General features: G+C 33.7%; 2 protein-coding genes across 2 annotated transcripts in view; one reads left to right on the top strand and one right to left on the bottom strand.

The window, feature by feature from the left end:
* The window catches only part of LOC150021325 (E3 ubiquitin-protein ligase RNF25-like), a 103398-nt gene extending 92701 nt beyond the window's left edge, over window positions 1-10697 (bottom strand). The window contains 1 exon segment of the mRNA XM_090286664.1: window positions 10454-10697. Within this exon segment, the coding sequence (XP_090142790.1) occupies window positions 10454-10697 (244 nt within the window).
* Window positions 10645-25753, top strand: part of LOC150021326 (ephrin type-A receptor 3-like) — a 121202-nt gene continuing 106093 nt past the window's right edge. The window contains exon 1 of the mRNA XM_090286677.1: window positions 10645-10823. Within this exon, the coding sequence (XP_090142803.1) occupies window positions 10736-10823 (88 nt within the window). The 5' untranslated portion in view covers window positions 10645-10735. The remainder of the gene's footprint in view (window positions 10824-25753) is intronic.

The following is a 25753-nucleotide window of genomic DNA, read 5'->3' on the forward strand; positions in this document are numbered from 1 at the left end:
CCCAAGAAAAGACAAAAGAGAACAGCACAAAACAAAACTTTAAGTACATGATTATGAATGTAAATTATTTTTAATATATTTTTATTTATTTATTTATTTTATTTTTTATTTTTTATTTTATTTTATTTTATTTTTATCACTGTGTGGTTGCCTCTCACTCATGCCCCCAACTGGGGACCTGACATTGCAACCCAGTCATGTGCCCTGACTGGGAATTGAACCAGCGACACTTGGCTCGCAGGCCAAAGCTCAATCCACTGAGCCACAGCAGCCAGGGCTTGTGAATTATATTTTTATTAATTCAATAAATATTGATTGTGAACCATTCATGTGTTGGGTAGTCTTCTAGATGCTGGGTAAACAGCAGTGAACAAAACAGACCAAGATCTCTGTTCTCCTAGAATTTACATATTATTTGCCTAATTGCATGGTGTTTGGGATGTAGTCATCTTTACACAGGCTCAGACATTGATCACAGGTGGTCTGAGGCTACTTAGAGTATCTGTAGGCATGCTTGTATTTTAATTATACAATAGTATGGATTGCATGAGGCTCATCATAATATACAGTATGGTATTTCTTAGTTTTGATATCTAACTCCATCAAGGAAGGAAACTTCAGCAAACCATCAAGTATAGTTCTGGGTTAGAAGCTGTGCAAACATGCATTCTGAAAGATATTTTTTTTAAAACCTATTATATAAAAACTAATATCTCCCCTTATTAAAAGTAATATAATTTGTGCTTTTCCACTTTTCTTTTTTCTTTTCATTTTATTGTTATTCTATTACGTGTACAGTTGTCCCAATTTTTCCCCTATTACTCTCCACTGCCCTTGCCACTTCCCACTCCCACAGTCAATCCCCACCCTGTTGTCCATGTCCATGGGGCATTTATACCTGTTCCCTGACTAGGCCCTTTCCTTTTCCTTTCTTTCCCCCCTTATACTCTTTACCCTCTCCTCTGGTCACTGTCAGTTTGTTCCTTGTTTCCATGCCTCTGGTTCTATTTTTCTCACTTGTTTGCTTTGTTCACTAGGTTCCTCTTATAGGTGAGATCATATGGTATTTCTCTTTTGCTGCCTGGCTTATTTCATTTAACATAATACTTTCCAGTTCCATCCATGCTGTGACAAAAGACAGGAATTTTTTCTTTCTTTCTGCTGTGTAGTATTCCATTGTGTAAATGTACCAGTTTTTTGATCCACTCATCTACAGATGGGTACTTAGGTTGTTTCCAGCACTTGCCTATTATAAATAGCACTGCTATGAACATAAGGGTGCACAGGTTCTTCTGAACTGATGTTTTAGGATATTTTGTGTATAATCCCAGCAATGGAATTACTTGATCAAAGTGCAGTTCCATTTTTAGTTTGTTGAGGAAATTCCATACTGTTTTCCTTTTAAAATGAAACCTGCAGTTCACTATTCACTGAATTGAATTCACATTCTACTAATAGGTTCAGACTGCAGATAGAAAAGATTGTTTTTGTTTTTAAATCAAATCTTATACAAAATCTCAAAAAAGAATCTTAGTTCTCAAAAAATAGGTAATTCAAATTTTTACAATAATGATACAAAAGAAATAGTTTTTGTCAAGTTATGAATATTTTCCTCCAAAGGAAAAGCTCATCCCTACAAGATTTTTCTATACTTATTCAGAGTGTATCATGTCACTTTTGAAAATCATGATGGGGCAAATCACTTTTACTAATAAGAGCAAGACACATTCCACAGGAACATCATGTATGTTGGTGTCCCAAAAGAATTAAGACATTTGATCTATCCATTTTTATTTTTATCCTTTTTTAAAGTTATACACTTGAAAGACCAATTTATTCAGTTTTTGCTCTCTGCAAAAGCCTTTACCATAAATATTACAGGAGAGGACCTGTCTTCTCCCCACTGTATACTAAGGATACTTCTTAGGTATCCATTTTGGAGATCTTGTTTATTTCATTTTATTTTTATTTTTTAAAATAGATGATAGAGAGAGGGGGAGGGAGGGAGAATGAGAGGGAGATAAATATCGATGTGAGAGAGAAACATCGATTTGGTGCCTCTTGCACATGTCTTGACTGGCGATAGAACCCTCAACCCCGCCATGTGCCCTGACTGGGAATCAAACCCTTGACCTTTCAGTTTGTGGGATGACATCAAGCTAACTGAGGTGCACTAGCCAGAAACTTTATTAGACTTCTTCACTTTTTCCAGTAAATTTTACTTAATCAATATTTTGCAGAAAGTATCTGTAATACGTTGTAAATCTCCCATACCTATCATTGTCATTACACATTTTAATGAGACCATATAATGAAAGAAAACTATGTAAAAAGGAGAATTATAAAGAATAAATTGTGTCACTCATTTCAACACTTTTCAGTGTGGAAATAGATTTATCTGGACCATTAATCAAACGTGACACTTTCTTTTCTTGATTCCTCAGGGCTATGATGACCTCATCACAGCATCCAGATAAGGTTAAGTAAAAGAATGCTATGTGATCAGATAAAACTCACACATAGGCATCCATAACATTCTTAATTACTACCAATCAGGAACCTAATTAAACTAAACCTAAAAATACAGTTGTGGTAATTCCTGTGAAGACCCCTGGGCTTTTGTCAATGAGCTGATGATCTAAACACTTGAATCTTCAGCAACAATGGCTACTGCCTCGGCAGAGCCCTCTAGTGGAATGCATGGTCTATAACCGTTTTCTAAACCAGGCCCTTGACAATAAAAAAAAGTTCATGAATCAAATGAAGTGAGTACTGACATATGACATGTACCTTCATGTGTTTAGATATGGCACTACCTCCAACAGACAGGCTTCTTATATGTGAACTTGACCTGTAAATGCATTCCAGCTTTTAAACTCTAAAGTGAATTGAAAATTGTCCAAGTTTTCACTCATGTAAATGTTTCAAAAAATAATCATTGAATATCTGAGCCTAAACTAACCAAATAATAGAAATTTCAACGTGAACACATTTGAAATAAGAAGACTATAACCTGCACATTTGGAATCTTTTCATGGCCATAATTAAGAAATGAAGAAGGGTATATTTTTTTCTAGAAAAATATTATATCTTTATATTTGTAATTATTTTAAAAAAATGTTTTAAGTGCAATTTCTCTTACCTTGATTTATTTTTCAAATTTAGTTACCACTTGAACTTTAGTTACCTCTGTAGAATATAAATCTTTATTTAAGTAAATATATTTACGTATATAAAAACCTAGAGTTTGACATGGAAGTAGTTTCCATTTTAACTTGGGAAATACTGCATAGGTTAAGATGATTGACATTAAGATGTGAATTACCTGCCACATTTTAAATTATTTATCATTATTTAACCACTGTATTGACATGACATAATAGGGATCACTGACCCATCGCACAGTCTAGGAAACAAATTGGAAAAGCAGGTGAGGTTATTTGGGCACTTGTGGAAACCAGAGCATCCGTGAAAAATCACAAATGTTTGACACTGTTGAATATAAGATCTCTATGACTTAATATGAATTATTTTACTGGTTCCCAGCTGAATTGACAACTACAGTTAGAGAAGCACATAATCAGTTAATTTTTCTGTATTGAGTAATGCTATTTTATGTTCAAGCTTACAAGATACTTCAGAAACAAAATTGAAACCATGTGTTCTCAAAATATACTTCTGTAGAGCATTTAATAATCCTTTACCACTTATTGCTCTTTTGTTTAAAAAAATACTCTGATGGACCTCCATTTTTACCTGAGCCACAAATGTAGCTTCAGTAATGACATCATTTAAAAAATTTCCCTTCAATTAATAAGTCATATTGCAATTATTTGTTTTACCAAAACATATATTAATATATGAAGAAAATCAAAATGTTATTTTGTGTTAAAATTACTACATTAAAAATGAGGGAACTTCCTATTTCATCTTTAGTAAACTTTCTAATACCTGTAAATACAAATTTATTTTATATTATTATGGGCTTGTTTATACAATGGTTTTCTTAGGCAAGTTAATATTTGTGAATCTCCTTGGATCATTGAAATTTGGTCACTTCATATTTTGAAATTTTTTCATCAAATTGTAATGATCACATATTGAATATATCCAAATAAAATGAAGAGTATTATACTTTTTTAAAAATGTGTCTTCTAAGTAATGTTTTGTATTTACTTCATCTTTAAAGAACTTAAAATATTGGGTAGACAATTCATACCATTGAAGTAATTAAATAACATTGCAGATTAATGTTATAAAAACTCTTACAAGAGTGATTTAGATAAAAGTAAAATAAGAGTTCACAATAGATAAATTATTCTTGACTTCATACTTTCAATAAAATAGGCAATTAAGGTAATATAGTATTATCAATTTAGTTTGTGGGAGCTTTAGGTTTATCTTGAAGTTCATTGGAAGATAATTTTGGATGAATTAAGCTGTGTATTTCCATACTTTTACCATCTAACATTTCAATTATTATAATGATGTTATTTAAATATATATCTACATGTTTATACTAATTTTCCAAACATCTGTATGTTCTAGAACTTCACAGTACAATATGTTGTCAGACCTATAGAAGGCTTCGCTTAAGAAATTGTAAGAATTGCAGAATCTCAGGCCCCATCCTAGATTCACTAAATCAGAGTCTGCATTTTAACAAGCTCTCCTATCTTCCCCATATTAGCATTGAACTGTCCTGCTCTAGAAAACACTATTAGATAGTATAGATATAATATTTATTATGTGTATGCATGTGTGAGGTGAGTGTACATGTATATATTTATATATGTACAAATATATATGATTATTTCTTAAAAATGGACTTGAAAGGACTGTGATATAGGTTCTATTTCAGCCAAAACACTCCTTCACACCCCCACCACCTCAAGTCCCATATGCTCTTGCTCAGAATTTGCTCAGAGCTTTGGGATGTTTTCCTTAGATTTTAAGATGAACTCTTAGTGTGTTTTGACTGTCTTTTGGCAAGAGAAATGGAAGACTAGGAAGTAATGGTAGTAGTAAAGTTTGTTTTTAAAAAAGGAGAAATATTCCAGAGATAATTATAAAACTGAGTGTAAGAGTAGGTTTTAAATAGTATTGGTTAATTCTAACAAGCAAATTACAATTATGATTTTTCTGATGACTTTACAAAAATTAGACAAAATGTATCTAATTTAGAACGACCATTTTTCAATTAATTCAGGCATACTAATTTTTATATTGATTGCATAAACTTGCATGCTTAAATTGAAGGTATATTAATTCCGTGGATATTGTTTGAAGTACAGCAAAATAATTTGTGCAACCTACTGTGATTATTTTCAAATCCAAAATTTAGTAATTTCCCCCCAAATCTCGGACCTTCAAGAAGCTTTTTTGCGTTAACTATTCTTTTAATCAGCCCAAAACACTTAGGTAACAGAAGATTCCTTGTGAAGTTTCTCACACATATATATTTCTTAATAATTTCTTTGTATAATGGCAGTATCTTGCAGATACTGTCCCTATTGGTACCTTCAACTCTGTGAGCATAATAAAGCTACTACTGTGTTAGTCTTTCTCTAAATAGGATCTAAAGAATTCTGTATCTCTAAAGATATTCTGAGAGGAGATTCCAAGCCCTGTGATCTTTCCATTAACTGGAAAAAAAAAAAAAAAAAAACTACTTGTTTTCAATTTTCATCCAACTCTACTTTGTTGTTGTTGTTGTTGTTGTTGATTGTCCTCTTCCTGAAAATTTTATCTCTCTTTTCATTTGTGATTCACTCTCTCTTTACTTTTGTAACATTTACTTCTACTCAATTAATTCTGATAATTATGCATCTTCTTTTGGCATTTTGAATATTTCATTTAACAGAATTGATAGTCCACTCACTGTTTTTGATCTTCCTGGTTAATTTTATGTACTGAAATGAATTAAGATGCCATCCATTTTCTAATGATTGGTTAACTTGCAGTTTGTAACCTGCCTTCCCTCTTGGTTTCTCATTTTATATCTAATTACTCACTTGAATATCTGAACTTGCATCTCAGCATGGCCTAAACAGAGGATGTTCTTTTCCCACCATTTCTCCACATCCCAAATTTGATTCACTAAATTCCTTGTTCATTAATTGCATTACTAGTCAGCAAAACACATGAGAGAAATCTTATAAGCCTCTCTAGTGTTTTAATGTTCTCGTTATATCTTGCTTTCTCCTTTTCTAAGCTTGTCTTCTCCCCTAAGCTTACCTTCTTGAAAGAGTATTACACTTACTGTTTCTACTTCCTCACTTTCCATTTACTCCATTATCTTAATTCTACTTGCAGCTCAATTACTCCACCAAAACTGTTCTCACTAAAGTCATCAAAACCTTTAGCTGTCAAATGTAATTGTCACTTTCAGTCAATATCTTATTGGAGATTTTTTTCTTTTTGCAGGTACTGTTGACTACAAACTCTTTGTGAAACCCTTGGAAAGTTTGGCTTCTATTATGCTAATCTCTTCTAGTATTTTGCTCTTCTCGGGTTGTGCCTGTCTTTTAAATATTAGTCTATGTTACAGTTTCAACCTTGGCCACTGATCTTTCAGCCAACACTTTGCTTATGTGAATGAACTTACTTATTTTTTTTTTTACATACCAATTATTTGCAAAGAAAATTATTTCCAAAGAAACAACTACAGGCAAGATCTTTGTGTCCTAACAGTTCATCTACCTTGTCTTTCCCTCAGGTCACATCAACTAGGTATACTTAAACAGAAATTTTTATATCTCATGCCCATTCTCTCTCTTCAATTCTGTCTTGCATTTTTGACTACCTCTTTGCTCAAGCCAGAAATGGATATGTCCTAGACATATCCATCTACCTCATTTCCATAACCAAGCAATGATAAAGTTTTGCCAATTCCGCGGATGCACATTTGTGTGATTTGTAGCTCTGTCACTGCTCAGTATTGTAATTTCTAGATCTCTCTTCTAGATCAAGATAAAAATGCATTGAATACTTTTAATAAAGGATTACACTTTATATGTACCATACCAAATCTCATATAATACTTAACTGTTAGTGTGGATAGGATCGGTTATTATTAGAATTTTACCAAGAGTAAAAGAGTAAGGGCAACCACCTAGGTCATTCTGATTCAAGAGCACCACCCGTACCTCTATATCCTATTGGCTATATTATTGCAAAGGGATACTGATTGGCCTCTTGGTTCATAATTGATGTTTGTACCTCCATTTTATCCTCTCCCCTTAATTATGTCAAAATAATATTTTGAAAAATGTAAATTGAATGTCTCTCTTATGCCCCATATCATCTTCAAGTGCAAGCTCCTTAGAAGAGCTCACAGAATTATTCATAATTGTGCACCTTCCTTGTGCCACCTCTTACCCAGACCACCTGACACCACATCAAAACCTATGCTTTAGTCATTTCCTCCAGAAAGCATGCCTTTTATGTTTGTTTTCTCTTCTCAGAACTCTCCCATTAAAAGACATATTTCTAGGTACCCTTCAACTGCCCTCTAGTACAAAAAGTATCCTGTACCCCTAACTTGAGTTAGCTACCCTCTTGCTTGTACAATGAAATACTCTACACATACCTCTATTTACCACTTGCCATAATTTCTCCATGTGATTCTAAATTATTTTCAATGGCAGGAACAAGGTCTTATTCATGTTTTTACCATCAGTGTCTAGCACATGATCAGGTATATATTCAACACACATACAGTTGAACTAAACTATTACATGAACTAAATATTGCAAATATCTTAGTTATCTCCCTCTTCTTCAACCTCAAATTCAGTTTTCTTTTTGAGAATATTGCTTCACCTCAGACATGTTTTAATTTCATCTTGTATTATCCTTCTTTCTGTTAAATGGATTCTTATTTATTTTTTTATTGCTTTAGTTTTACTTCAAATAATAGCCTCAGATCTCACTATCCTGTCTTTGATTTTCTCTCCTTCACACTCAGCAGTGGTTCTCAAATGTCTGGGACCACGGGTCACCTGAGCAGCTTGTCAATGTCACAGGTTTCTGGGTCCCAACTTCAGAGATTCAGATTTAGTTAAGTCTTTGATGGGCAGAAGGCATATGAATTTTTAAGAGGTATTCCAGGTACTTCAATGGCAGGTGGTCCATGTACCACAGGTGGAGACACTCTGCTCTGTGTTATCAGTAAAATTTTGTCATAAAACTTATAATTGATCAAGTTATTACTTGCTGAAATGCTTTTGATGTCTCTCTTTCATCTGGAATATATTGTAAAATCACTGTCATGTGGCCTAGAAATTTCTGCAGTTTCCAATTCTGCCCTTTGAAGAACATCTCCTAGCCCTTTGTCCCCATAGCTCACCTCCTTGCATCCTGGACCTTTTAGTATCACACACACTCTGTGCTCTATTTATGCCAGATGTTTTTTTTCCCCTCACTTGGAAATTATTAGAATTTTGTTTGTGTTCCATCTGCATACCTGTAGTGCCTTCTGAACCATTCTCCAGCTAGTGAACCCCTACTCATCCTGCCAGCTACAACTCAATTATTACTTTCTTGATGAGGCCTCCTCTGAATCTGCTGCCCTCATCTCTATCCTTCCTACTCTAAGTTTGGACAAATTCATCGCTCCCCTTCGTTTCTTGGTATCACTCTTTTTCACATATATCCAGATATTGTTCTGATTATGGAAAGTCTTTATTTATTGTCAGATGTCTCTTGCCCTAGAGATTCCATAATTGAGAGATCCTATATTGTTCACATTATATTCCCAGTCCAGGAATTGCTTTTTGCTAATTTTTACGCTTTCGTAACTTCCTCCAAACATGAATGCCTCTTTCACAGTGACAATCAGCTTCAGTGTGAAAAGAGTAGTCTGAGGATAAACGAATGCATGTTTTTCCAAAATATTTTTAAATTGTCACTTTCAAATAAGGTATTTTCTTTCAAGTTCGAGAAAAATTTTATCTAACCCTAGAACAATGGCACTGCGCCTTATGGGAAGACTGCAGTTGTGTTCGAATTTTTTTTAATGTCAGAGTCACCACTATCTGACTCCTCTGGTCAGTATCTGTCAGTGTTTTCAATTCTGACAGACTTGGCAAGAGAAGAGGGTTCTACAGCCTCCAGTGAGGTAATGTGGGAAGAAGTTAGAGATACCAAGTAACAGGGCAGGCACAGAAAAGTGAGCAGGGCCACTTTTTTCCTCTGCTTCCTCTACCCTCCCTCCCAACCCCATCCAGTCAACAAACTGTTATCAGAAAGTCACTCATTTAAATTCATGTGAAAACATGTTCTTTCATGACAAACACAGTGTGTGTGAAATAAAAACCTTCTTAGGAAGACATTTTCAAATGCTTTTTTTGATTTTACAACTTAGAGCTCTAAAACTGATCACTGATCTTAAAGTTGTTTACTTATCTTTACTTTTTTGGAGTTGTTCAAGGAATGTAAGTCTTGTTTTTTGTTTAGAATAGGAGATGATAGAGGCGTGGGAGGATATTTGAGTAATCATTGTTTGGGGGATGCTTTAAAGACACGTGAGAATAGTTTTCAAAATATGAATGGAAAAACTCATATTTTGCTGAAATAGACTGTAACCATGTTGTTCAACAGCGGAAATGGAAATAAGAGAAACCATTGCTGGTCCTGGTGCCAAGTAAGTGAGAAAGTGCAAGGAGCTATGATTTAACCATTGGATTGGGAACGTTAATGAAGAACAGTTTCCAGCTATTATCAGATTGAAAGTGGCCAAAAGCTGAATGAGGAGCTGTGAAATACTCAATGTTTATCTTACAGATACCAGAGATCCTAATGTAGTTGGTGAGGGAGGGGGATGGTGATGTGTCGCCAAGAACTTTAGCTTTGGTTTGATTTACTCTTATTTATACCCACAGCACAGAACAAAGGATGAACGCTGACCTGCAGCTATTCCTAGGGCTGAGTTTGTTCACTTCCACTTCCTTAGGATAATGGTTACTTCCCAGTTTGGAAAAACAAAGTGCACCATATGTGCGCTGAAACTGCTGTGCCAAATCTGTGGTGTAAAAGCCCTGATAGCGTTGGTGTAAAACTGAAAAGACCCCCTGATCTGAGGTGTATTAGTGTCCTTGAGCACCACGAAAGACTCGTGAAGAGTTATGATCACATTGAACATAGTAAAGACATAATCCTAATTTTCCTTTGAATTATATAGCCATCATTGATGTTTTTTTAAATGACAGGCTCATTCTTTTAATAACAAACACTGCAGTTTCTTTTGGACTCATACTGCCATGTGACACTCCTATAGGGCTTGTGGTTTCTTCAGGGACTTGACCTTCAGAGCATGCACTGCAAACAATAAAATAGCTGCTTTTCATTCAAAATAAAGACTGGATGTTTTTTTCTCTCCCCACCACTACTCTCCACCACTGCCCCGTCACAACTTTTGCATTTCCTGTCCTATTGGCAGGACGGGCCCCAACTCCACCCCCTTCTTCCCCAGCTCTGGGCTTCCCAGCGGTTTGCAAGTCGCTGAGTGCAATCCGGTCCTAGAGCTCTCGCTTTCGACGGCACTAGGACCCAGGGAAGTCCCTGCGCGAGGTTCGCGGAAAGGCAGCCAGACTCCTCCTTATCTCCAGTGTCAAACTTGACATCAGCTTGCGAGCGGAGCATGGTAACTTCTCCAGCAATCACAGCGCTCCCCCTCACATCAGTGGCATGCTTCATGGAGATATGCTCCTCTCACTGCCCTCTGCACCAGCAACATGGATTGCCATCTCTCCATCCTCCTGCTTCTCAGCAGCTCTGTTCTCAACTGCTTCGGGGAACTGATTCTCCAACCTTCCAATGAAGGTAAGCCGGCACCTCAACGCGCGCTGCCCGGCCCCGCCGGGCTCATGCTCCTTAAAGCACATTCTCACGGAAACACGTTCAGGTCCTTATGGTGCCTTCGAATAAGCCGAATAAGCCGTTTGCTCTGAGAGTCAACTAAAGATATGTTTTTATTTCCAGCTGTCTTCTAAAACACTTTAAGAGATCATTTTGGATTGCCTAAACCTAAAATGTGTTTTTAATCTGATACCAATGAAAGCAATTACCTTGCTTGACAATTTCAAGCAGAAAGAAGGAAAAACTCTCTAGTTTTTCAACTCAGAATGTTAATTGCCAAATAGCCGTGGCAGTATTTTATTTTCTAATTATGACCATATAGTACCCTGAGAACTTTGAAAGAAAATGCATTCCACCACTCTAGATTTTTAGTGTGTTTTACTGTAATGACAGGTTTTCCTTCTTCGGATCATGACATTTATGAATGGACTAAAAGGAAATCAGAGTTTGTAGAAGCAGAGGGGTGCGTGCGTGCGTGTGTGTGTGTGTGTGTGTGTGTGTGATGTTTATATTGTAACTGCTGTATCGAAGTGATGTGTAATCCCGCCAGGCGAGGGTTTGCTCTGTGGTACAGGTTCTAATGAGCAGCATATGCCACATTAACATAAGTAATATTTGCAGGAATTACAATAAGCTTAGGTTGGGTTTTCTTTGTTTAAGGGTTTATATACAAATAAGAGAATGTATTTAATGAATAGTAAGAAGATCCTGGGTAGGTATAGTAAATAACTAAAAAACAAATTATGAAGAAATGTTCATATGAAGCAAATGTCATTTCCTTGATGTTGGGTTATTTATTTTCCTCTTAATGGGTACTTGTCTCTTTTCAATGAATTAACCTGTAAACTTAATGTTGAGGACACCAATGTTTCCTATAAAATTGTGTACTTAGTAGATGAATTATTTTATACCTTTTTACCTTTTATGATCTATTTTTAACGGTTTAATACAATCACTAACTCTTAAGACAAACTTCTCTGAATAATTGATTGTTTTAAACAACACTTACAGCTTTGATGTCCTCTTAATCATTTTAACTTATAACATTTAGCAATTTATTTTGCAATTTAGCAATATTGAACAATTGATGTGCAAATACATTATGTCACACACTAATATATATATGTATATGTATATATACATATATAATAGAGAGCAAGTCAATACTTTGTATATGGTATGCATTATTTTTTATTCAAATATTTTGAAACTTTTAAATTAAATATAGAAACTATCGTATTTTGTGACCTACTTTCACTGCTAATAGAGCAGTTTAATTGTGTTCTTTCCTTAGTGACTGCCTTTATCAATTTGGCAGATTTCATTAGATTTTTCTGTGTCTTTTTTCATTGAGAACTTAAAAATTCTAAATATAAGGATAAAAAAATCATCTTATGTAGATTTTTCCTTTTAAAATCAAATAAATGTTTATTTGACAATAATTGTCAATCATTCTTCATGAATGAAAGGTAAGAATAATCATTTATATAATGTGTAACATATTAATAAGTTAAAATTAGCATTAGTTTAATCCTTTTCTTTGAAAATATTAGATAGTGTCAATTACTAGAAAAATAGTAATATTATTCCCATATTACTATAATAATGTATTTCTTGAAATTAACTATTTATAAACCATTAAGATAATGGAATTTACTGAATTAACAATGCACAGGGATATAGCTGAGAGTCAGTAGTTTTGTGGAAAATATAAACTTTCAGTAATTTGCAAGAGAAAAAAACTTTTTAAACTTATTTACACTTATATAAAAGTAATAAATATTAATTTAACAGAACTAGAATAATGAAATGAAAATTGCTTTTAAGCCATACCTTGTGAATGTCTGGGTATATAATTCCTATCATTATATAGGCAGGGACACATTAACGATATGTATACAGAAAGGTAAATATACTCAGAAAACTGACATAATTACATTTAGTTTGCTTGGGTAAAAGTTTATCTATCCATTGTTCATGGGATTATTCTTTCCAGATTGTGTCCTGTGGGTGGTGTCTTCTTTCTGTTTTGAGGTCAGAAAGGAAAGCTTTGAAACAAAATTTAAATGGAATGATTTAACTTGAGTAATATTTGAGGGAGGGTTTAAATATTAATACAATAACTTGAGTCTTAGTAATTGAGATGAAAACATGAAAAGTGAAATATTAAGTATGTGTCAAGAGCCCCATGTAATTCTTCTAACAATATCGTTTGAACAGAAAGCCATCCTTCTGAAGAAGCATATAGTGCAAGAGTGGAAAGACTAATGATAACATGAACCTTTTAAAAATAGATTTCTTATATAAAATTTGACAACTGAAATATAAAATACAGGTTCATTTAAAATACTATGCTAAAACTATATTTCAATACTATAGGAAATTTATCAGAAATTTACTGGAAAATTATTCAGCAATCTATTGTGAAGTTAGGCATGGCAGAAATATAAGAGAACAAAAGCAGTCCATTCAGTTAATTGCTAGGAAACTTAAATTGTGTGACGTTTTTAGATTTGATATTTGACAATCAAATATCAATATTGAAATTCATGGGTTCATAATAAGGAAAAAAAGACTTAGAAAAAGTTTAATTTGAACTTTCCTTTTATTAATCCACCTACAAACAACTTTCTAAGATGCTTTTAATAAAGTGATTTCAGGTGATACTTTCTATTGTTGGTCTCCTCAGTGATACTAGATCATTCATAATTTCAACATTCACTTAAATCAAGAATTGGTCTATGTACTTAAAGAGAAACTTTATAAACGTTACATAAAATTTTAATAAAATCTTTTCATGTCTCTTTGTTTACATGACAAACCAAGCAAAGATTTCCAATGAGAAATCAGCTATTTTTCATGACAAAGTATAATTATTAAACTATGCATTAGAAAATTTTATATATTTGCTCCCATTTCCCATCCCAAGCAGATGATGATAATAAAAATAACTTGGAAAAAAGGTTAGAACTCAATATAAAGCGAAGTGTTGACTATTATTAGTTTGCTCTCTTTTAGCATTGAATAAAGTACTGTAACCACATATTTGAAGGAAGCTGAGGCAGAATGCATGGCCTACTCATCAGTATATAATACAGTGAATCATTTTTATATCCAAAAGTGTTTATAAATTAGTTAACATTTACCCATAGAACACTTTACATTGGAAATGAGAGTTTTCAGGATGAAAGTGAATAAAATTAGATCTTAATACTTATATGTTACTTATTTGGGGAGACTTTTATTGGAGGGTCTGAGATACCATTTCTATGAAATGTATTTCACTGAACATAAATCTCCTAAATACTAGAGGAGACTGTGATTATTAAAGCTTAAAAGTAAGACTTGCAGATAAACATTGTATGCTGCACTTTGATTGAATATTAGGCAAATGTTAGAGAAAATAAACATTTAAATAATGGAATTTCCTCTTTTTAAAAATTACTATGAATTGGCATCAGTTTTCATATATAAACACACCCTCAAATGATAATATATTGTAATTGAAACATTAATAGAGAACTAAGCTATCATATCATCTTTATAGGTGTTTTTTTTTTTTTTTTTGAAGAGGGTTTACATTTGCTTTTAATAGCATTTCATCGTGCTAGACTAAATAATTGAATGCATTACACATTTTTGTAATTTAATAGCTCTCCTAATAGCTCTCCCCTACCTCCTCCCCAACAGTTATAACTGTGTTATTTGCCCGGAGGTAGGAGAAACCTTAATTTCACTATTTTATAACCCACAACAGTTAACACTTGACCTAGGTCATTAACAGGATTATAGCAAATTTGTTTAAGCTTTTACTGACAACCTGAATTGCTATGATAATATTTTCATTGTGCCAGAAAGAAACTTCTTATAACCTCTCAAACTCCATAATAAAATTAATTCATTCTTAATCTATATCTTCCCCAAAACTAATATTGATAATGATAATTCAAGTGGGGAAAATGTCCACATTGATACCTTGTTCTCCTCACTGTTATATTTCACATATCACACCATTCTAGTCCCTGTCATAAAGGAGTAATTGAATACTCTTTTAAATAGTAAATATTCTGTCAATAACAATATATTTATTAGTACACACTACTTTTAATGTAACTATCAATGTTTTCAATTTCATATTTTTTATTATTGATGCTATAGTTAGTGTCATTTTTCTGCATTTTTTTAAGATATAAAGTCAAAGGATATATTTGTAACTCAGAAGCAACTGAAACTTCAAAAGGAAAACTTCATATAATAAAACACCCTTGCCACGTGTTCGATCATGGTTGCATTTATATAAAGTTGTCTTTTCCATGAAACACTGAAAGCTGGGAGCTACAACAAAAAACACTTCAATTTAACATAAAAGTTTTAAACAAAATGTACACAATCAAAATTTAATAGTGTTTTTTAAACATTGTTTAGATTGTTTAGGAAGTTTCATGTATAGTTATTATTTGTATATAATTAGGGTTTACTCTTTGCGCACATAAACAATTTAGCAATTTTACCTTGACTCTTGAGAAACATATCCTTAAAGAAATAACTTAGTAAGATTCTTGATCATGTGTATATATTATCTATACTTTAATATTCAAATTGTGATATGTTCTTTAAGGGTCCCTCTCTTTAATAGTTTCTCACTTTCTTTATAAAGATTCCTAAATTAAAATTGTTTCTGAAACATTGAATTTTTTGAAATAAAATATATGAATTTTTAAATATCAAATCATCAGTTACATTTGCAAAGAATTTTTAAAGGCAAAACATTTTTTCACAGTATATTTGATTTACTAACTTCAACACAAATGGAAACAGCCAAAACTGTTCTTGGGAGGTACATTTTCCAAGTCATAAAATCTTCCAGAAAATATTAATAAAACTTTCCACAAATCATCAAACTTTGAGAAGTTCTTACAGACATTTACTTACTAAGAAATCTGTGATGTGGGTTACCTTTGATTTTAGTCATTTTAAAATAATGTTGTTTGGCATAAATACTAGATGTAAGGGGAAACATGCATTTCTTGGAAGAACACTAAGTTTTACAAATCGTATTCTGTCAAGATCCTCAACTTTGTTTCTTTTTTAATATACACATTTTCTTAAAAGCATTTAATAAACCTTGTTCTTTTAATTTCTGTTAGATAAAAGATTTCGAAAAACAGATGCAGGTGTTTTGGTTCTGTTTTCAGAGATCTGGATTTTATCACCAGGGAGGGTCAATGCAGGGCTTTTACCAAGTGCACAAGTAACTTTGTACAGATTTTTCAAATAAAGGGTTGACTGCTGGTGTGAAATGTTCATTACATTACTCATCCAGGTATAGCAAAAACCAGCATTTGAAATTTATTTCTCAAAGATTTGAAAGTCTTAGAGAATTCTTCTGTAACAACTTTAGACATAAAAGTAATGTTGTGACATTTATAGAATGCAAAGGATTCCAAGCCAGAAAACAATTTAGGAAGACACTCCTGTTTGGAATCAGGGTATGAGCAGTGTGCCCCTTGATTTCACTCTGTGGGTCTATTACCAGCTGCCTAGTATCAGGTAGTTCTTGGAATCTGGCAGGAAGTTTTCTCTTGGAAAAGTCTGCAAGTCAGCAAGTTTTAGTTTCCCTCATACCAGCTTTCTTTCAAATTATAAAAAAAAAAAAAAAAAAAAAAAACGTGGTCGATTACAAAGTAGAAAAGTCTGCAAGTGAAAAGAAAATTAAAAAGTTGATTAGAAAGATGAAGAGGTAGAGAATTGTAAAGATTCTAAAACCAACGTATTATATTAATCTTTACTTAAAAGCATTTATCAGTTAAAACATCTGGCTAATCAATTTTTATTAAATCCCTAAAAACCTTCACACTTGTTTCCCCTTTCAAGTTTATACACTTTTGGTTTTTCCCCAGAAGAAAATATTTTATCCGAGAAAGTTTTAAGAGTATAAGCCAAAGAATGCTTCCCCCCTTGGATGCTTGGGCAAGTACATGTGGAGGTTGATGGAATCAAAACCAGTTCAGCAAATAAAACCTCCAACTTGGAGTGATGTTATTAAACTGGAAGGAACTCCCTCCCTCCCTTCATTTTCTAAACCATGTCCTGCTGTTCCAGTCAAAGCAAAGGGTGAAAATCCACATAATCCAAACCAACATGGTGAAGTGAGAATAATAGACGAAGCAGGAAGGGGGGGAGGGAACAAGTGGACAGCACTGTACAAACAGTTGTTAATAATCATAGCCGTGGACGGGGGTGGCCCGCAGGAGGGGGTGACGGCGCTTCTTTTCCTTCGCGTCGCAACTCCCACATTTGACAATGCAATATTGACTAAAGTTCAAAAGTGTGCCCTCGGAAATTTTAGCACATAGCAAGGCTTTAAGGGTCGTAGTGGTGGTAATGCGGAGACTGAGAGAAGAGCAGGCGCTCCTCGCAGCCACCACACCCACCACCTGGGGGTCTTAACCACAAACTACTCCGCTGCTGGGACCACGCTCAGTGTTTAGGGGGTGAGCCGGGGAGACACGTTGTCTCCCAACAATTCACTACTTTTCTCTCCGAATTGGATTAAGGATCACACCATTGAAACCCCAAACCCAGAGCTCCGGAAGCCGGTGGCGTCTTTGTCCGCGAATGTGTCCGCGCCTGGCGGCCGAAGCTCGTTGCCGAAGCGCAGCTAGCTGGTCTGGGCCTCCAGGGGACAGGACGGGCAGGGAAGAGGGGGGCGCACGCTTATGCCGAGCGGCCGGTGCTCAGAGCTCTCAGCCCATGCAGAGGTTGGAGCGAGGTGCTGCTGCGGCTCCGTGTTAGTGGAACAAGCATCGGGAGAAGGCGCGTCGGACTGAGTGGCAAACGCGCGCCCTCTGTCTGCTGCCACGGAGCTGCTGCCGCTGGGAGAGGCTGCTTGCTCCTACCACCTGGAAGCTCCTTACCTGTGTGGTCGGTCCCTCCCACAGAGCGCGAGCTGCTGGGACTCGCCCGGCACCTCCTGACTGTCACAATACACTCTGATTCCAGATCCTTCCTCCCCTACCGTGATCGGGAATCAGCCAGCCTTTTCAGTTTGGTAACCGGAGGTGGCGTGGTCTCCTTTCCATCCCTGTTCATTGATCCGCCATAAGCACATAGAAGAGATATAGTGCTGCAGGGTGCCTAGCACTCCCTTCAGAGCTGGGAAAGCACCTCGACATTGTACCAGGCCTGCTCCCAAAACGGGAGCGGCTGACCTCCCGTTCTGCTTGCTTCTGTCTCATCCGACCCCTTTGTTATTTTCTTGACCTTGCAGACGGTCTCCTTCAATCCTTCAGTCACCAGATTAAAATAAGGAATCTTTCTTTTCCGTTTTCTTTCTGTCTACGAATGCCACCTGTTAGGCCCCTCTTGAGAGCTAAGGGGAACGTTCCATAAACTTTTCCTCCATGCGCAATCTCGAAAGTTGTCTGTTTCCTCCCTCAGCCCCATGTTTGATTGGCATCGTTTTACTAAAACAGGATTTTCTGTTTTCCAATTTTGGCAGTAAACCTGGAATGGGCCAGAAAGAGTTTCTGGGAGCCCTGTTATGGAGGTAGGTTAGTAGTTGGATAATGCTGATGTTCCCGTGGTTGTGTCGGAAATTTAGTGTTTTTCATAAAATTGTTGAATCCAAGGAATTCCAAAACTAAATATGGCCCCAGCGCCACACCCAACATTGAGTGACTAATTGTGCAGAGTTCTGCTGGTTGGAGAGATTTTACCCTTCTGTTGCCGTTCATTGCTACTGGGCCTCCTTTAATCATTAAAGCAGCCCTCAAATGGGTATTATGGCAACTTCCATAGTTAGAACAGAGGAAACTAATCTTAATAAAGTAGTAACGGATCCAGGCCCGCTCTCCTCTTTGACTTTTGATTTTAACCTCATATGTTTTCTCCTATACACAAATGCCTGTGAATTAGGAGACATTCTTCCATTCAGAAAAAGCACTGGCTGTTCAACTTTAATCCCAGTGACTACACTAATTTGCCTGTGACTTTGTAAGAAAAAACTAGAAATACCCAGAGTATTGGAGTGAAATGTTATACTTCAAAGTGCTTTCAAAAAGTACTTCGGAGATTACTTTGAAACTGTATTTACATTTATAAGTTATGATTATCTGCATGGATGGTGGATGCACTAAGAAAATAACTTAAAGAAAACTTGATGTGGACAGAAGAATAGGAGAAAATGTATGTGATGTGTTTTCCTCTCACATTTTTACCTTTGTCTTTCTTGCCTGACACTCACACTTCTTTTCTCGCCTTGCAAAGAAGATTTTGTCAGAAATTTTATACACAGAGGTTGTGAGGCAATTGTCAGTACAACCCAAATGTTATTATTTAGGGTTTTATATATTAAAACAGAGTGTGAATTAACTTCTGGAATTGCTATAGAAGCCAAAAATGGGAGGATATAGAACATAGTTTAAAAGTAGATTTTATTCCCTGTGGAAACTTTTTTTCATTTAAAAGATAATTTACAAATTACTTAAGAAGATTTATCTCCTTTTTTATAATAACACTTGTCCTCTGTTTAAGTAGAAGCATTGTGAAAAGGTAGCTAAAACAGGATTTTGAAAGGTAGCAAATTAAGCTGGGGGCAATTATATTTTTCATGTGGGTATTTCAGCACATATGTTTTGTATTAATTGCCGCAATAAATTCTGTTAACCTGGCAAAGAACAAAAATACCATATTGATGACATCAGACTTCCAAATCAGAAAGCTGCTTTTAGTATCTTGCTTCCTTCATTGTAACATGCAAAGAGAGAAATAAAAAAGGTTTTCTAACGTGCTGTCATTTATGTTTCCAACAAATTATGCAACCAGTCATGCTATTGGGAAGTTTTCTCTGAGCAAAAGTGTAGGCGTAGTGACAAACTTTTTGTTTCTTGCTTCTGGAGAATTAGAATCAACAATTAGGTTCCCTATTTTTAATTTTGTATTCATATTTGAGTTGTGGAACTCTCTAAAAATCAAGAAAATTCAAACTTGACTTGCCTCTTGTTTAAGGCAACAGTCTTGACTGATTACATTGCAGGGTCTCAAAAGAGACTGGAGCAAAAGGAGAAACCTAGGTTAATTTCATTGCTGATACATTTAACAATTAGTAAAAGTATATAGGTTTTAGAAAAGTTTTCTTTATTGCACATGATAATAGTCTTTGCATTGAGAAGTTAGGCTGAAAAGCTGAGTTTCTCCCATATGAATTATCTAATCAGAACAGCACTCAGAGGAAAAGTATACTTGCAGAATTGTGTATGTATGTCACCAATAGTATTGCCTCTTACAAAACAGGACTATTTGCATATTGGGAAAAATTTTATGGTTGAATTTTATGGTTTGATTCCTTTTGGAATCAAAATGGTATAAAATTTTGTTTTCTTAAGTTGCAAATCAGTGATGAGAAAAAAGTAAAAACAACCATTTGTTTGTCACTGGCTATGCTTGTTAATATTCCCCAACTGAACCTCCAATTAACTTATAAATATTCAACGATAGCATGAAGCTAGAGTTATCTCCAAATTGAGATTTTCCCCTTCAATATGTCAAAGCTGTTCTTGATAGATTTTTGCATATTAACAGAATGTAAAGAACTGGCACAATAACAGGAACTTAAAATAGAAATTAAATTATGTTTTTATTCTTTTATTAAGTATGTAAATATCATCAGCTGTAGCTATGGCTAAATATTAAAAATGACTTTAAGGAGGCAAATAAAAGGAAATATTATTTTTCTCTTCATTTACTTTTACTACTTGGTTTATCATGGATAAGTTAATATTCATTTACATTAGATAACTCAAAAAAGATAAACTCACATCTTATTATTGTATACTTGACATTTCTGATATGACATTATAATGCTTTGATAGTCTTTGTTTTGTGAATAAAAAGTATTTTCTCTCATAATTATATGTATTTCACCTGACTGAACAAGTTAGATTAATTTATGCTTAACATAACGTGTTCCCTATATTTTGACAGGGAGATGCCTTCCTTAAACATTTATACATTGAATAAAGGAAGTTTTTCTTACTTTTGCTTAAAAGTGATGTCCAAAGTCACTTTAAATATTTTATATTTGAATTTAAAAATTTACATAGATTTAGAAAAGAAAAATTAAAAAATATATAAAATTAGTAGCATCCTTTTAAATTTTGCTTTCCAAAAGTGATCCTATGGAAACTAATTAAGAATATTTTATTCTATAGTTGGCCAAATATACAGTAGGTTTATTTCTCTAACTCTGGTAGTGAAAACTTCAGAACCCTAAATTTAATTTCAAAGGCACCCATTTAAAAACCACTAACAAGAATTAAGAAAAATGTTTAAAAAAATGAAGTCATCTTTCATATTATAATAATTTGTCCTTTGTGTTTGTTTATTTACCAGATGGTGAATACCTTAATATTAGTTACATGCTAGATTTTGAAAAGAAGGTTATAGGGAATGGTATAGTCTATGCCTTTTTTATACAAAAAAATCATGCTTTAACATAGATAGGAAAATCATGAAAAATGAAATATGACTTTTCAGAGAAGAGTGCAGTTAGCCTCCCAAAAGAGAGACCTTGAGATACAGAGATTTGTAAAAGCTGTTAATAATAACAATAATATGTTAATAATAGCAAGGGAAATGAGAGTAAATAAGCCTAATTTTTATGGGGTGGGGATGATTATAACTCAGATTTTTAAAATGAATTTATTTAGAAACATTTAACAATAATTAGAATGAAAGCATGATAAGTATATATGAAATTGAAGAAACACTTTAAAAGAGCATTCAGAAAGTCATTTTAAATAAGCATATATCTAAGCTTAATGTAAACAATGTGTGAGTACATGCATGAACATGTGTGCATGTGAGGGTATTGGAAACACATTACTGAATATAAAAAAAAGAACTACCTCCAAATGAAAGTTTCTGTAGGTAGTACTCATAACATGACTACACTACCAAGAAAAAACACATTAAAGTTTGTCTGAGCTCTACCTTCTCTTCCAGTGATAAATTAAAAGTTTTCTATGACCAAAATTAAAAGTTTGATAACTTCCATTGACAGCATGCTTCTAGGATAGAAGGAAAAGGGCTGGAATTTTTGGATTAAACTGATAAGCATGTGCCACATAATTTAATCATTTGTGGGTGTTTATAAAGACCCATATTTATACCTTAAAGAGTTTGTACATGTGCGCAGCTATGACTGTAGATATCAGTCATGATGTTATAAGGTCCAGATATAGTTATCCTCCAAAATATTATGAAGTCAAATCTATATGCTGACTTTAATTTTCTAGAATTTTAAACCAATTTATGTATTATGCAATGAGCTTCTTTTGATAATAAAAACTGTTTTTTGTTATAAAAATATCCAGAGAAATTTTTTAGATGGAAACATTTTTATTACTAACTTCTTTGTTTTTTATGCTAAAAATTTGAATCCTCTTATATAATGGACTCCAAATCATAAAATAAATAAGTCATGGGGATGTAATGTACAGCTTCAGGAATATAGTCAATAATATTATAATAACATTGTAAGATGACAGATAGTAACTAGATTTATAATGTGGATCATTTCTTAATGTATACAAATGTTGAATCACTGTGATATACACTGGAAACTGAAGGGATATTGCATATTAAGTATATGTCAATAGCAGTAAAAAAGCAACACTATACTATAGTTGTTCTGTAGGCCAGTCTGTTTATTCCATTCCATTTTCATAGCCATCCATCAAACCCTGCTAAATAGATTACTATCATTTAGTACTTGAAGGTTTGTATTCAAGATTTAAGGTAATATGACTAAAATGTATATGCCAAGAGATCCTGAATTTATGGTGTAAAGGCAAAATGTACATGCTAAAATTCAAGCACCTGTTTGCCTTAATGATTTTTATATAATTTCATAACTGAATAATATATTTTATTTTCCCTTTTTAATTTGTCAAAAATATTTTCAAATTAAAAATAAATAAGTAATTATGTTATTCCTAGAATCCTTAAAAAGCAAAATCTCTTGAAAATGTACAATGCCTACACCATCACTGATGTTTTACTTTTAGTAACTTACATTTTCAGAAACACATTTCACTTGCCTAAGTGATTCATAATGTCAGTTGACAGTGTACAGAAACAAAGAGACTTGTTATTCTAGGGGCCCGTTATTAAAACTGAAGTTGTTTATGGACTAAAACTTCACTAAAAGTAGAACATCCCTAAACATTTATGTGTAAGGATTATTTCGTTATAAGAACACATTCCCTAATGGTATTTTGATAGCTGTTTTCTCCATAATAGTATTAATATCAGAATGAACTTTAGAGTTCTCTGATTTAAAAAAGGGAAAATTTCAACCTTGTAGAAACAACACAGAGTTAACATTTGCTAAAGGTCCAAGTTTCAAGTCGAATTTTGGTCTGTGTTTGTTATTTTCTTGAACCTCTCTATGCTTGAAAAACCAGACACCATACTGTGAGATTATGTGCTTTGATTCCAAGGAGTTCTCCCTGCTGTTGACAAAAGTTGAGATGAAACAGCTAATTACAATTTGCGCTATAAATAGGGTCTGTATAAAAGTCAATCTGAAATTATTGTCCAGAAGGTAAAGCTAATAAGAAAGGATAAATTAGTATGTTACCTTGTCTAGAAATCTGCTTATAGTGCATAAATGTAGCATTAAGTTATCATGTAACAGAACAGATTTTTTCACAGAAGTATTGAGCACAACATAATTTTTTCTTTAATTCTGATTTAATGATTTTAGCTGGTCATTTTATAGAGAAATGATCCTAAATTAAATCTATGAAACAAAATGCCTGTTGAGTTAAATTTAACATGATTTACAAGAATTTTTATCTGCACACAATTGATAGAATATATAGGCATATCTACTCTTGTGTTTCACAGATGTTGCTTTTTTTTTTTTTTTTTTTTTTTTTACAAATTAAAGGCAAGACTCCACCAGCACAATGATTACCACTCTCTTTATTGCAGTACTTGCTTTATTGCAGTGGTCTGGAACTCATCCTGCAATATCTCAGATATATGTCTGTAGTTGACTTCACTTATAGTCTAAAAACTTTTTTTTGTAATTTTTAGTCTAGGAAACATAATATTAACTAGATCTATTAAAGAATGTTTTCATTATGTTTAGGTAGAAATAAGTGCAAATAAGAAGCTCATGGGAGCAATTAAACTAAGAATATATAGTCATAGCAGATAAAAGTTATGTTGAAATATGTAAGTGCATCAATAAAAGTTTGACTTCTCTAAATTTCTTCTTCCTGGCTTAATGTGGTGTATAAAGTAAAAATGAAAAGCAGAGCTTTAGTGCAGACCTGTCAGAAAATACATCTTGATTTCTCACTTCTATATTTTAATTGACAAAGGTAATTCATAGAGAATTACAATATCAAAAAAACCAGTGATTGCCTCATGTATCATTTTCTTCTATTTGTAACATTTAAGTATAACCTAGAGGCAGATTAAACAACCTCTCTGCTATGTGTAGCCAAGAGCAAAGCTACCTTTTTAAAAATCATAACAGGAAGTGATGAAAATGGTTAAATTAAGTAATATGTAAGGAATGTGGTTGGGACAATCACAATGATGGTGTGAACAGGAAAGTAAATTATATTATTCTTTAGTAAAAGCAAGATATAAGCAAAGCATGGATCTGTTTTCTGTAGTAGTGACTTTATAGTTATTTGCAGTTGGCTTTAAGACACCATATAACTGAAGGTTTTATAAGAAACAATGTCTGTTATTGTAAGAGTCAGAACTTCTTTAGCCATTAAATCCTACTGTTTATCTTGAAATAATTATTTAACAATTTTTATAGCTCACTATTTTCATGAAATACAACCATAGCATTACCACAAAACATATTGATGTGTTATTAGATAATTGAAAAGCTCTGCCACTTCAATAGGAAATTGTGGCATTAATTCTAAAAATTATTTTAGCATTGTCTGCATATTTGCACTACTTGAACAATCTATAACATATTTAACTCTGCTTTCTATGAGGACAAATATCACTATGAATCAGGACTTTGAAATAGTCAAAAAATCTAGATGTGTTAATGACTCTCTAGGAGTGAAAACTTTAGAAATTTATACCTAGAGTTTTTATTCTGTCCTCCGATTAACTGGGAACATGTTTCAAACAATATTTTAATAACTGTGTCCTTTAGAAATATTATTGAATTTTTATTAGAAAGAAGGGAAGGTAGTATAAGTTCTTGGTATAGATAATTATGACATTGTCATTGCAAATAAGTGAAGAAATGGACATTTGATTGTATCTCTCCATTATGAGGGAGGATTGGAAAGGAAGAAGAAACAAGACTCCTGGGCATTTTATACCCACAGTTCAGCTGTTAAGTGAGAAAATTGACAGCAAAAATCACTGGCAGCAAGATTTCCTCCTTTCCAGAGTACTTACAAACCAATTTGAACCAAGTTACTCTGTACTTTGTTCTTATCTCTCCACCCCATTCTACTCCTTCTCATTCCTATCAGATACCATACTTCCTTTCACCCAGTAATTCTCATGTTAGTGCTCACCTGAAAGCCAGCTCAAGGAGTCTAACTATTTCTTTATCATTTTCATGAATCTAAACTCTTTCACCAATTTATACATTATTTTTATTTAAAAGAAATAAGACTAGACAAAGTACAGTGTGTGAAAGAAACCCAGATCCATATCATTCAGACTTCAGACAAGCTATTTCCAAACAATTTTTTTCCAAAAATCACCTCTTTAGGTCTTAATTTAAATAGAGTCATACATTTAAAAATGTGTCCAATTTTACTCACTTTAAGAAGTAATGTAGGCCACATAACCCTTTGAATAGAACATATTCTGAAATTAATGAAGTGTTAAGT

Source organism: Furipterus horrens, unplaced genomic scaffold (assembly GCF_987537825.1).
Source record: "Furipterus horrens unplaced genomic scaffold, mFurHor1.1.pri manual_scaffold_1, whole genome shotgun sequence".
NCBI classification, from domain to species: Eukaryota; Metazoa; Chordata; class Mammalia; order Chiroptera; family Furipteridae; genus Furipterus; species Furipterus horrens.